The 15080-nt window shown below is 43.9% G+C and overlaps 1 protein-coding gene across 1 annotated transcript in view; it reads left to right on the top strand.

Moving 5' to 3' along the window:
* Positions 1-384: 384 nt before the first annotated feature.
* Positions 385-15080, top strand: part of prkcz (protein kinase C, zeta) — a 96558-nt gene continuing 81862 nt past the window's right edge. The window contains exons 1-4 of the mRNA XM_056423515.1: positions 385-636; positions 6116-6237; positions 6922-7011; positions 7281-7331. Of these exons, the coding sequence (XP_056279490.1) occupies positions 557-636; positions 6116-6237; positions 6922-7011; positions 7281-7331 (343 nt within the window). The 5' untranslated portion in view covers positions 385-556. The remainder of the gene's footprint in view (positions 637-6115; positions 6238-6921; positions 7012-7280; positions 7332-15080) is intronic.

Here is a 15080-nt window from a genome sequence, read left to right as displayed (position 1 = left end):
GGACAGACCACCTGTATGAGGAGAAGAGAGACCAATACCACCGTGCGACCTTTAATAAATCCACATTAAACTCACGCTGAACTACCTTACACCGTCTGCAGCACCGAACATGCGACGCTACCGACGGTTTTCTCGACGTGTCCCGTCAGAAACAGAAGGACAGGTGAATTTGGATTCCCGGTAACCATAGTGAGCAATAAAACATGTCAAGTCAACCGAGCTCTCTAAACACAACCGGGGTTTCGATTTCACAAAATAAAAGAGCTCGTCTTAAATGCGTAGCCACATTCAGCGGATGAATTTTATTTTGAAATACAAAACCGGATGTGGTTACATAAAACCTGTCGCTTGACTACTCCTCCTTCCGGAGAGACCGCTATCATTGACGAAATACACTTCCCCAGGAGTTCGACAAACTTTTTTTAGTTCGAGAGTCGCGGACGGGACGTTACTCCTCGTGGTGTTATGTAACGGCCAGCTTGACTAGTTAGCTGGTAAAAACTAGTTTGGGCCGGTCTAGTTGGGAAGGTAACGACGTTACACCAAACTGTGCGCAATGCATATGGTAGCGGCAAACGGATCCGTCATGGACTTGGACTCGTCGGATTTGGTGAAAATTAAAGCACACTACGGCAGGTAAGTGACGTTACGTCATCGTATTATGTCACAGTAAGCCGACGGTGACGTTGGCCGGCGGGGGACGATGACGAGGGAAACACCTGTGGAGTCTCCGGCGCTGTGTGCTCCTGAGCTCAAGCTAGGTCAGTGAGAGTGACACTGCACTCCGACGTAGTTCACCCCACCTGTGTTCACCTTCACAACAATAAGGATTAAAGCAAATATACAAAATAAAAAAGGAAATGAAACGAGCACAATAGATTGTTGTGGTATTGTCTCGTGGTATCTCGAGTTGAGTGATTTTATATAATCAAAGAGTAAATTAACTGCACGTTTTGACACGTGTTTTAAGCTGTAGACGAAATAATATGACAGAACTTTGAGATGTTATATCATCAATAATTTAAAAAATGTTGTTTCATTGTTAAAAATAACTCAAAATGCTATCAACACTTCTAAATCAGCCCTGATATATATATATATATATACAAACTTATATATATACACAAACTTATACATATATAGATATTATAATATATATGATATAACATGTATATATCATATAATATATATGTATATTATGTAAATATATTATATATGTATATACAATATTAAATATATAATATAAATATATTATATACATATATGAAACCTCGCAATGCCAAGTGTGGGATAGAGACTACCTATATTATATATATTATATACATACATATAATATAATATATATATAATATAATATATATATATATATATGAAACCTTGCAACCTTGTAAATATTAACTTGTCTGTGGTAGTCTAAATACGACATTTTCTCACTTTTTCATGTATACACCGAGATTTCAAATAATGTTTGGTCATGGACATTTGTTTTAAAGTCCTGTAAAAGTCCTGGAACCCCATTGGTTTCCATGTGTATGAACCCTGTCTGTCCTACCACAGTGGATGTATTCAGTTTGAGTGGCACTAGGCACTAAGAGGCTCATGGCCGCGGGGGTCACCGACCGACACACACCATTTACCGTCGCTGCAGCTGAATCTGGCATGTTTCCTTTCTGGAACACGTTATCTCTATTGTTGACATGGTTGCAGTTTACTGAACTTCCTGAGAACTCTGAATTGGGTCAGAAGTGCTGTTGGCTGGGCGATGCCCTCACATGTATTTTTGGACGTGTGTGTATACAAAGGGCCTCAATGTGGCCCCATTAAACTCTGACTAATCCACTCAGTTTTTAATATAATCTTGAATGGCATGGTATGTAGAATATGTATCAAGGTCTTATTTTACAAATCATGTCAAGGCTTTTGGCTACAGATTTTTGCGCAGACAGTGTAGGTCTTTAAGATGTATTATTATGATTATTATTATTATAAGTTATTAAGTGTTTTGTGATTGGGAAGAAGGGTTGATACACTAACTGCGTTTCAGTAGCATTACAAAACCCAGGAAGTATTCACGACGCTTTACTCGCCTGACTATTTGTGGTTTATTCGCGCCTAAAGGGGGCGGGGCTTATCTCTCTGGCTTTACTCCGTGGAAACAGTTATCATCTCCTTCATCCACCACGGAATAAATAACCACTAGTTCTGCTTTATACTTGTTGAGGACGTCCCACACACGTCTGATCATCTATCGCCCTCGTGTTCGGGTTCATAACATCAATATCATATATATATTTACCTCCTGTTACCTTTATATTTACTAACATATTTCAATTAAAACCTCCAGAAAATTATTAGAATTAATATTGTTTTCCAAGTTTAAGTGTGAGGCACTTTATGTTTGTTTGTTGAACATTAAACATTGAATGGGCTGCTGTTCAATGTTAAAGATGACAGGACCAATGGGGTCTCAATATACTTCTTTTTTTTTTACTAATCTGATGTTTCACTGAAGAAACAATTTATCATCCACGATATTAAATACGAGCCTCTTTGAAAACACAGCTCTGTGTGAAGTTTTGTCTTTAAAAAGAAGGAACTTTTAACTTTATTAATTAGTTAATTTTTTTTAATCGATTGACAGCCCTAATATTTATACATGACATCACCCGTAGGCTCACACAGCTCGGTGACTTTCCCCGACGACGTCTGGATAACTGTCTCTTCCAGCGCTACCAACGTAGCATTCGGATACTTAGCTCTAGCCGTCTGCACGTTGTCGTCATCATATGAAGTCCAGCATATTAAACATAGCATACATCCACAGCTGGATCCATTTAAATGACCTATCAGTTTTAATAGAGTTTCCCGGGATAAAGTTAAATTAAACGTGTTGCATCGTCGTGTCATAATCACAACATGCCATCGCGCAGTGACCGTTGAACTGCGTTTGAGCGAGCGTTGATGGAGCGTTTCCGATTAGAGGGGCCAAAGATCAGCATGTTGAGCAGGTGGCCAAATGTTCTCGAGCATGGCCGATCCCTTGGGGTGCTCAGCGCTCGAGGGTTTCCGGTGCAAGGGTCAGCCACAGTGTGCGTGTCCTCTCGTCACACACACCTTCAGGTTGAGAGTGGAGGGGATTCTTAACATGGAGGACAGAGAACACATGAAGTAGGAGACCCCTGTTGCACATCATATGTTTAAGGATGTTGCATAAGCATCATTACGGTTTAGGTTGATCACATGTCAAAAAACACAAGTGTAAAAATACATATAGGCATAACCCTCGTGTGTGTGTGTGTGTGACACATTTGTTCCACTTTGATTTGCGTGGGTTTTTGCCTGCGTGAAGCAATGCCTGCTGGGAAGCAAGCTGTCGTTGCTCCTTGCACCTTGTCAGAGTTCAATTAACACTTGCCATAAACACACACACACACACACACCAACACACACACCAACACACACTCCTGTCAGACACACCTCCGTGGGCCCAGTCACTGTAGCTCCTGCGCATGTTCTCGGCGGTGATATTTGTTGACGGTACAACACAAACACGTATCCGGCTGTTTCTTTGGCCCAGTTCACATTAAAAACCTGATTTTTAGCAGCTGCGTGTATAAATACTGCAGCTAGCAGCAGAGCGGCTGAACATGCACATGTCATATATATATATATATATATATATATACACATATTTTAATATATATATGTACATATTTATATATATATATATATATATATATATGTCATTTATTGATTACAAGGTTATTCATTCAGGTTTTAGCTCCATTTAGCGACGTTAACGTATATATATATTATACGGTGGAGGACGAGGTGAGTCAGGAGGAGAAGCTGACGTGGTGCGGGTCGGCAGCTGATGGTTCTGTATCGGGCCAGAGAGCAGCAGGTGAGCAGCAGGTGAGCAGGTTGGAGCTGGCTGAGGCTTTTTATATGAAGGACCTCCTTTTGTTCTAAAAATCAACAATCGGCTCGACTGAGCAGCAGGTTGAGCTCTGAGCGCCACACTGAAGGGTGTTGATTTCCTCTCTATATGAATTCACGCACGCACGCACATACAAACACACACACTCACATACAAACACACACACACACACACACTCAAAATCACACACACTCAGTCTCACACACAGTCACACTCTCACACACACTCAGACTCACACACTCTCATACACACTCACAATCACACACACTCAGACTCACACACTCTCACACACACTCACAATCACACACACTCAGACTCACACACATTCACAATCACACACACTCAGACTCACACACACTCACACACTCACTCACACACACTCACTCACTGACACTCACAGTTCATTGATACACCACATTTTAAACACAGCTTAATGAGATCAAGTGCGATAAAATAACTTTAAAATAAAATAAAAAAGTACAAAACACACACAAATATATTTGCCAACAACAACCGATATGGGACAAAACACAGAATATAGACATGACCACAGATTGAGAAGTTAATAAGCCAGAAAAGGCTCGCAAACTACACCACCCCTCTTTACGCCCGATATTAAAGAGCTAACGCTAACTCGTCAAACTGGATAGCGAGTAAACATGTCGGAGTCCTCATCAAGGACTCCGACATGTTTAGGTTCTAGGTGCTGAGTCATCACCCCGGGGCTCCCGTGCCGCGCCATGTCGCTTTTGCATAACTTGCAATTAACAGACTTTATTGATTTTTCCCCGTGTGAAACGGGGTGACTGTGATGACTCGGGTCGTCCTGATTGATCCGACGTTACGGCTCCCTCCGATGGTCTTTCCTCTTCCTCCGCTGCGCTCAACTCAACGACCTCGAACATCTCCGCCACTTAACGAGCGGCTTAATAATCGTGCAACGTAATTAATCGATAATGAAATTCGTCGGCAACTCTTTTTAATAATCACATTTCATCGATTCGTCGTTGCAGCCATACCAGCGTCCCACCAAGTCAGCCCGTGTAGCAATCTAGCCGCGCCTAGCGGACACGCTCTCGTTAGCACTCCACTCAACTACTCCCTAATAAACAATCAACTAGAACGGGCACTCGGTAGAGCGCATACCTTCGCATATCACAAGATTGGGCATTGAATCTGTTTCAGCTGCTGCGGTCAGGCCACACACACACACACACACATGTGTGTATGTGACAAATAAAACATCTTGAATCTTGAATCTTGAATTATGAACATTTTGGCATTAGTTGCATGCCAATTGAATAAAAATTGACCGCGCTATGGTAAAAAGAAGATTTTGACCTTTTTATGACCTTGACCTTTGACCCGATCGATCCCAAAATCTAATCAAATGGTCCCCGGATAATAACCAGTCATCCCACCAAATTTCATGCGATTCGGTTTAATACTTTTTTAGTTATGCGAGTAACACGCATACAAATAAATAAATCAATAAATAAATACACGGAAATCAAAACATAACCTTCCGCATTTTCAATGCAACGGTAAAAATACAATTTATTGCGAATAATCTGTCCGGTAAGTGGGGCAACAATGAGGAAACAGGACACAAATAAACAAAACGGCACGATTGGAGAGAATCAAAATGAATAAAATACAAAATACAGCTCTACGGAACACGTACAAGATGGTGGAGCTAATGCTAACACTCGGCCAGACGACACGGCAAGTTTAATGAAAGTTCCGGAAGAAATACGGGATTTTCGTAAAGACGCAAAACCTCAACTAAAGACCTGCTTACACACCCCGTCCGACGCTGCTAGCCTGCGAGGGTGTTTTTACGAAGACGTGGATGAACCAGTTGGCGGAGGAGGGGACTGCAGATATGATGAGGGATTACTGTGTTCATCCCCAGGGGAGAAATGTCATGTTCATATTACATGTTAATATTAACACGTTTGCTTAACACGTGCTGTGTGTCTTTTTTCCAGATGAGATCAGTGTACTTTGAATTCAATAGTAAAAGAGTGGCTTCCTCACTTACTCTTGAAACCCCCGTGAGGGATCTCCTGATCTCTGCTCCACGTCCACAAAGAGACCACATCTTGACATTTACTCTGTGTGTGTGTGTGTGTGTGTGTGTGTGTGTGTGTGTGTGTGTGTGTGTGCTTCCAGGGACATGCTGATTGCGGACCTGGCAGCCACGGTAACCTTCGTGGAGTTGCACAAGGAGGTGAGAAAGATGTGCAGCGTGGCTAAGCAACAGCCCATCACACTCAAGTGGATCGATGACGAAGGTGGGTGGAGCCTCACAGCATGGGGTCCGTGAGAAAGTCACATCCTTCACGACTTGAATAAAAACACATTAGCACTTCAGTGGCTCTTAATTATAGTATTACTTATTGTATTACTCATGGTATTACTTATGGTATTACTTATATTGTTACTTATGGTATTACTTATGGTATTACTTATTGTATTACTTATAGTATTACTCATGGTATTACTCATGGTATTACTTATGGTATTACTCGTGGTATTACTTATGGTATTAATTATGGTATTATTCATGGTACTAATTATGGTATTACTTATAGTATTACTCATGGTATTACACATGGTATTACTTATAGTATTACTTATTGTATTACTCATGGTATTACTTATGGTATTACGTATGGTATTATTCATGGTACTAATTATGGTATTACTTATGGTACTAATTATGGTATTACTCATGGTACTAATTATGGTATTACTCATGGTATTACTCATGGTATTACTTATTACTCATGGTATTACTTATGGTATTACTCATGGTATTACTTATGGTATTACACATGGTATTACTCATGGTATTACTTATGGTATTACTCATGGTATTTTTGTAGTTTAGCTTTCTTGAATAAATGTGACTCTTGGTTCTTGTTGTTGTGAGTGTGTCTGGTTGATGAACTTGTTGTGCGTTGCGTTGGTGAAAGGAGACCCGTGTACCATCTCGTCTGAGCTGGAGCTGGAGGAGGCCTTTCGTATTTACAATCGCACCAAGAGGTCCGGTCTACTGCTGCACGGTGAGTTAGCATTTTATGATCATTAATACTTAACTTGTGGCCACAGTGGGCAACTTCAGAAGACCAGAGAATAGACACACAAACATAAATTATTAAATATTCCCCATTTTGCCATTTATTCATGTTTTTTCCCCAGATTGTTCAATGAATACATAATCAGGGTGTTCATCATGTGGATGGCAGACGGTTGAGGGTTAGGGATTGTGTTTAGCATATTGTTCTCACAGCACAAATTTAAATCATCTTTTGTTCATGCCTTTCTCCCGCAGTCTTCCCCAGCGTCCCGGCTCAGCCCGGCATGCCCTGCCCCGGAGAAGACAGTGAGTAAACCCCTCTCGGCTTCCACTATCCATCCCCCTGAGGGATCCCCAATGGCACTGTTAAACTAGGTTAGGCATCCCTCCCCCTGGCACACCTGGCTGTAGTGCGAGCACAAAGTGGATGCAGGTGAGGGCTCATGCGTCTCCGACCCCGAGTCAGCCATGAGTCACAGAGTTACAGTTAGATGATGCACTTTTGGACCCGGAGGTGGAGTCCAGCCAACAGAAGTTTGTGAAATTGAGAGTGTATGATTTTCTAGCTGGTGAGCGCTGCAGCTTTGGGAAACAGTCAGCAAATGAGAGTCAGATAAATTTTTTTGAGGAGAGGGGGAGAATGAATGAGAGGGCGGAGGAGGGAGGGACCCTGTGTCTGATATCTTCTGATGAACTATGCCGACGAAGCATCAAAAGGTTTTTAGGTTCAAGATAACTTTGGTTATCTGACTTTTGCGATGGTTTGTCATTTAAAAAAGAGTCTCGCTTTAAAAAATACAAGTATATCTACCTTATTCTCAACCGCTTTTATCTATAAAAGAGCACATTTGCGGCTGTCTGAAGATTCCTGACCTTTGTAGAGCTAATTCCACATCACCGTATAGCTGGTTTATGTATTCAAGATAACTCTTGGATTTATTTAGAAGACATATATGATACACACATAATACAAGAGCATCGTGCATATCAAATGTTGTACATTTTGGATAAACTTCATCTCAACCACGCCTTAGTTTACTGCTAACGGCGTAATGTAAACATGTACACGACGGTACACGCATTCCAACGTGTATTTATTAATTTCTTAGTTTTATTTTACGTCTGTGTACTTTAAACTTGTGTAATATGTGAAGTCATCAATAAACGTCTTTCTGCATTTCCTCCTGCGCCCCCACCTGTAGTACCACTGCGCCCCACTAGAGGGGCGCGCCCCACAGTTTAGGAACCCACTGAGTTTCGTTAGTTGCCGAGGATATCAACAGCGTAAACAATGCGGAAGTAGGGGGCGCTAATAAGCCGATGTGCCAACCCCAATTGCAATATAAAATCTAAGATTTTAACTACTTTTAAATTCATTTTTGACCATCTTAAAGGCAGCAATTTTGTTTAGAAAAGTTTAAATTAGCGCAACAAGTGGAAAAAATGGCTAATTTCCTATTAAGCAAAAGGCTTACTTTATAAAAAGAAATGACCTATGGTCCCATATGATTATGGTAAATTCATTTTACCAAAATAAAATACATATTTTTTTTTTTTTTTGCCATCAACTCTGCTTTAAACTGACATTTGTCCTTAAACGCCGGATCAAAAGGTAGAGCTGAGGACAATAGACAAGGCTCCCCTTAAAAGCAGCTTGCTTCTCAAATCATTTATTTTTCAGCTTTGAAGTGTATGTGTGTGTGTGTGTGTGTGTGTGCGTGCGTGAACAGACCCCCCTCTGTGTGGAGAGAGAGAGAGAGAGAGAGTGAACGAAGGGAAAGGGTGGGAGGTTTTCAAATCCTGGATGATGCTGCCCTGCCTTGCACCGGATTCCTCCCCCCCCTCCCTCCCCCATCACCAAGCACTGTTCATCCACCCACAGCCCCACCCGCCTCTTCCCCCCTCCCACTCTGACACCACGCTTTCCCAGCATCATCCCCCTCTCTTTCTCTCTCAGCTGTGTGGCACCGCTGTCTCTCCGGGGGCGGAGCCTATACAGTGCTGCTGCATCACACAAGGCACAGAGGCGGGCGGGCGAGGGGCATACAGTGTGAAAGTGAAAGACAGGGAGAGAGAGAGAGAGAGAGAGAGAGGGGGCATTGTACGATGCAGATAGCAGCTCTCAATAAACAAGGCAGGCACAGCATTTAGTTTTTCTATCGCTCTTCTATTTTTGCATCCTCCTGCCACGCCAAAAAAACCAGTGAGAGGACTAATCGAGGATAACAAGAAGACGGGAGGATCGGACGGAGAATCGAACAGCCTTGAGAAAAGCAAGGAGACTCCATCAGCTGTGAGGAGCGAGAGAGAAAGAGAGTGAGAGAGAGAGAGAGAGAAAGGGGGGCCGAAATAATTAAATAAAGGCTAGGGAGGAGAGAGAAGGAGTGTAAGAGAGAGAGGAAGAGGAGGGGATGTAGCGGTGTGTCTCCCTTGCCGGCTCACCACACACACACACATACACACACACACACACACACACACACGCATACATGCATACACGCACACACACACATACACACACACACACATAGCCTGGATAACGTGCTGAAAGAGGTGGAGAGAAAAGAAGAAGGCAAACTGGTGAGCTCTCGACCTCTGCATCCTTCCCTCCTTCCCTCCCATTCATCCCTCCATCCATCCGTCTTTTCATCAACCTGTCCGTGTTGCCACGACCAAACCCAGAGACGATGGATTTGGACCGACGTCCTGGCCTCGTGGACTCGTGTCCCTGCGGGTGGGAGGGATCTGTGCTGCGTCGTGTCACGCGTCGCAGGTATCGCGTGTGCATGCATCCCGTTAGCCCTGCTAGCCGCGCTAGCGTGGCTAATGCCCGTTCCTGGCTGGCTTCCCTCATCGGACCGTAGCCTATGGGAAGGCTGACTGCCGGTCAGTCCACTCGGAGGCTGCACCTGCCAGCCAGTGAGACGCACTGTTGGTGGAGCTCGCATTGTTGTGGCGGGGTGTGTGATTTGAGCGTTCTATCGGGCCGGTGCTTCCATTCTGACGTGTTGTTTTGAGTGACATCATCCTCTCGTGTAATGGGTATGATGCACATTGATTGCACATTAGAACAATGTGTTGGAATCCTTTAACACAAATTGATTATAATGATCTAATTGCTGTTTTCAGGGGCGTATCCATCCACGACGAGAATGCATTTCCGTGAAATGCTCGTGGCAACATATTATATATCTATCTATGTGTGTGTGGAGGGGCTCCAGAGGAACGCTAACCTGCTAGCCGTGCTCATTGCTACAGGCTAAAATGTTGTTTACTCTATTTTCCTTGGAAGAGAGAGAAAAGGAAGTCTTGCACAGTTGTGTATGTGTTTTAATTTCAATCTCACGCTCTAAAATCTAAATATCTGTTCATGGCTGGTACCACTCACCCTGTGAACACAACTGTCTGTTGTCTGCTGGAGGAGTTCTAGTGGAAAGTGGTAAAATGTCTGGTGATGTCATCAGGATTTGTTCACATTGGGCCTCGGGAACAACACATTTCTAACAGCGAACTCGTCTCAGGGCACGAAGTTACAATGATTGTGTTTGACCCGTACGAGGGAGACAGAGTTGGGATACTTTCCCCTCTGCTGCATCCATTTTAACAAGTCCTTTTAAATATAATTATTCCACATTTATGGAAGTGTTACACTAAACTGCAATGGTGCTTCGTAGTTTTCAGTTTGTATGATATAACGAGGATTGTACAACTATTAAAACCGCTATCTGTGTCGGGGATCGAAGCTTTGTTTGGGCAGTGAGTGTTTTGGGTTTGCTGCAGCTCTTGACTAGGAACTGAGTCTCTGAGGATATTATCGGAATCAGAATCAGTTTTATTGGCCAAGTAAGTTTGAACAAACAAGGAATTTGACGAGGTAAAGTGTCTCTCAGTGCTTCCACAAAATATACATTTCAACACAATACAATACAGAACAAACAAAACAACAGTATTTAGAGGTATCGGCCATGAGACTAATAGCTCGACTCAATGGCCTTTTTTTTCTAGTCTAACGCTCCGTCTGCGACAGTTTTTTGTTTGATTCTACCTTATTTACAATGTAACATACATCTGATTTATTTTATTTCATTTAACAGTGTAGTTAAGGTCAATAGCCGATTCTTCTGCAAATGCTTCGATTTGTTATGCTTACCTGTTACACCTGCTCTCCACCGCTACCATCTACTCACTCTGCAACTAGCTGGCAGTCTCTCGCTAGCCGGCGGCTACCAATGAGCCAATCGGCTCCCCGCTGGATACTCCTGTCCATGCTACTGCTCTGAGGCGGGTGGCCTGAGAGCCTCTCAACTGTCCTGGTGCGGACAGTCTGACTGCTGCTTCTTCAGCTAGCTGTTAGCTTGCCACCCTACAGTCTGACTGCTGCTTCTTCGGCTAGCTGTTAGCTTGCCACCCTACAGTCTGACTGCTGCTTCTTCAGCTAGCTGTTAGCTTGCCACCCTACAGTCTGACTGCTGCTTCTTCAGCTAGCTGTTAGCTTGCCACCCTACAGTCTGACTGCTGCTTCTTCAGCTAGCTGTTAGCTTGCCACCCTACAGTCTGACTGCTGCTTCTTCAGCTAGCTGTTAGCTTGCCACCCTACAGTCTGACTGCTGCTTCTTCAGCTAGCTGTTAGCTTGCCACCCTTCAGTCTGACTGCTGCTTCTTCAGCTAGCTGTTAGCTTGCCACCCTACAGTCTGACTGCTGCTTCTTCAGCTAGCTGTTAGCTTGCCACCCTACAGTCTGACTGCTGCTTCTTCAGCTAGCTGTTAGCTTGCCACCCTACAGTCTGACTGCTGCTTCTTCGGCTAGCTGTTAGCTTGCCACCCTACAGTCTGACTGCTGCTTCTTCAGCTAGCTGTTAGCTTGCCACCCTACAGTCTGACTGCTGCTTCTTCAGCTAGCTGTTAGCTTGCCACCCTACAGTCTGACTGCTGCTTCTTCAGCTAGCTGTTAGCTTGCCACCCTTCAGTCTGACTGCTGCTTCTTCAGCTAGCTGTTAGCTTGCCACCCTTCAGTCTGACTGCTGCTTCTTCAGCTAGCTGTTAGCTTGCCACCCTACAGTCTGACTGCTGCTTCTTCAGCTAGCTGTTAGCTTGCCACCCTACAGTCTGACTGCTGCTTCTTCAGCTAGCTGTTAGCTTGCCACCCTACAGTCTGACTGCTGCTTCTTCAGCTAGCTGTTAGCTTGCCACCCTTCAGTCTGACTGCTGCTTCTTCAGCTAGCTGTTAGCTTGCCACCCTACAGTCTGACTGCTGCTTCTTCAGCTAGCTGTTAGCTTGCCACCCTACAGTCTGACTGCTGCTTCTTCAGCTAGCTGTTAGCTTGCCACCCTACAGTCTGACTGCTGCTTCTTCAGCTAGCTGTTAGCTTGCCACCCTACAGTCTGACTGCTGCTTCTTCAGCTAGCTGTTAGCTTGCCACCCTACAGTCTGACTGCTGCTTCTTCAGCTAGCTGTTAGCTTGCCACCCTACAGTCAGTGTGTCCTCTGGTCTCATTTCCTCCCCACTCAAGCTCGCTGCTGTCACCCCCCAGTGCTAAAAAAAACCTGGTCTTGACCCTGACATACCCAACAACTACCGGCCCATCTCGAACCTCCCTTTCCTGTCCAAAATCTGAGCTGTTGCATCAGAACTCAAGTCCCACCTCCATCTCCATAATCTCTACGAACCCTTCCAATCCGGCTTCAGTTCAAAACACCGCACAGGAACCACCCTCCTGAAAATCACAAATGATATACTTCTGGCTGCTGACTCTGGCTTCCTCACCATCCTCATCCTCATCCTCCTTGACCTCAGTGCCGCCTTCGACTCCAACCTCCTCTCACGTCTCCAATACTCCCTTGGCATAACTGGCCACTGCCCTTTCCTGGTTCACCTCATATCTCTCAGACCGCCATCAATTCATTGCCATAAACAACTGTAAATCCCCAGTCACCCACGGTGTCCCGCAAGGTTCTGTGCTTGGTCCCCTCCTCTTCCTCATTTACATCCTTCCCCTCGGACGAATCATCCGTCGTCATGGTCTCGACTTCCACTGCTACGCTGACGACACCCAACTCTACTTCTCCTCCAAGACCATCACCTTGGTTTCTCAAACTCAACTGCAATAAATCTGAAATACTCATCATCAAAATATTACTCGCCACCTACAAAGCCCTAAAGAACTTGGCCACTCCCTACCTTTCAGAACTCCTATTTATTGAGTGTCTAGAAAAACGCGATATACATTTTAAGTATTATTATTATTTTATTAATTCAGTTTTACATTGGGCTGATGCTAGCTGTTTTTTTAGAAGGGGAGTCCTTCTTGATCTTTTCCTTTCTTTAGGCACTCAATAAGTTCCTCATTTGTTATCGTAAAAACTTGATTTAAATATTGAAATGTTCAGCTCAATCTAACATGTACGCGACAACTTTTAGGATTCATACCTTTCATACCTAACCTGCTCCCATTCTCTCCGTTTGACAGCACAAACATACATGTTTCATACATCATGGGTATCATTCAACTTTGTCGGCCAGCAATCCATCAAAACATCAATCATTCAGTGGAAATCGCCATCAGTGGTTTTCTTTTGTTTTGCTGGAGTCAGTCCTGCCGACAACATTTTCAGTTGACACGAAAGCTGCACTAGCGGTTGCTATGAGCAGTTAGCTTCACGTCTCTCACATTGACTTGAAGATATATGGCAGTTTAAGAGTTCTACTCACAACAACCTGATGCTGCAGCCATCTCCTCCACGCATGTTGGCACATGTTGCTGTTGTTTTTCTTCTATTTTACACAAATAAAATATGTGTGGAGTGATTCAGGCTAATTGTGCCAACCTCTAGGGAAAAACATAGTGACGTGATGTATTTATTAAAACACCAGGCTGAATGCTCCACGTTGGTTCATTGTCCAGGTGACCCTGTGTGTTGGAGGTGGTAATGGCTCGGCCCCCTTTTTCCCCCCGAAGTCATTTTGTATTCCTAAAGTGTCAAGCCACTTAGACATCCAGCCTCTCCGTCCTCGGCTTGCTCTTTCCAGCGCTGGTCGGTTAATACAGAGCTGGAGTGTTACATCTCAGACCCTATATGTGCGGTTTGGGGGCCTATGGTCTGTTTAGAGCTGTGGTCTGTGTAACCTGAGTCATCCTGTGTATCGATCCCCCTGCTGTTCCCAACTGGTAATGCGCCTGTCTGGGACTGTGACTGTGTTTGTGACTGGTTTGGAGATACCTTCCGGTGTGTACCATTTGCTGACTGGGCACTGACTTATTAATAGCACTCTATGGATAATGCTGGGTCAAACAGCTCAGTCTGCAATGCAGGCCACGAGGAAGCATTTGGTCCCATTTCCTTGTGTTTGTTGACGTGTATTCAATTCAATTCAGTTTATTTTGTACAGTCCAAAATCACAAATGACAAATTTGCCCCAGAGGGCTTTACGATCTGTACATATACGACATCCCTGACCCAGAAACTCACATCGGATCAAGGAAAAGTAAAACAATCCTTTCACTGGGGAAAAAAGGAAAGAAACCTTCAGGAGAGCCAGCAGCTTATACGCCTATAGCAGCATCTCTAGGGGCTGGAACATAAATCAGCATTCATGCTTTTCTAGTCGCTGATTCCAGATAATGTTACAAAATCCATGTTGAAATTGAGGAAACAAGCTAGTAACGATAGCCACACTGTTAGCAGCATTAGTACAGTACAACTGAAGTTCCATTGGGCATTGTTCAGTGAAAAGTACTGGGCAAAGTTATCACGTTCTGATGTGTTCAAATGTCGTGTTGGTGAGAAACTTTAATTAATTATATTCTTGCCGGTTTATACCGAGTGGTTGAGTTCTGGGGTCACGTTGAGCAGCTGTTACAAAACAACAAAAGCAATCTGTATCTGCCAATATGGCGACGGCCAAGATTATTGACGACTCGCTGATTCTTGGCGTTTTGCCAAAAGCCCATCTCCGTGAGATCGGCTTTTTACGCTGTTGCCCTTCAAAACAAAAGCTCAACGTTGAGCATGAATTGAGATTGGCTTTTCTGCTGTTGCCCTTCAAAACAAGAGCT

The sequence above is a fragment of the Pseudoliparis swirei genome, chromosome 9 (genome assembly GCF_029220125.1).
Source record: "Pseudoliparis swirei isolate HS2019 ecotype Mariana Trench chromosome 9, NWPU_hadal_v1, whole genome shotgun sequence".
NCBI lineage: Eukaryota > Metazoa > Chordata > Actinopteri > Perciformes > Liparidae > Pseudoliparis > Pseudoliparis swirei.
The sequence above is the reverse complement of the archived record's forward strand: the minus strand, read 5'-3'. Positions and strand labels throughout refer to the sequence as shown.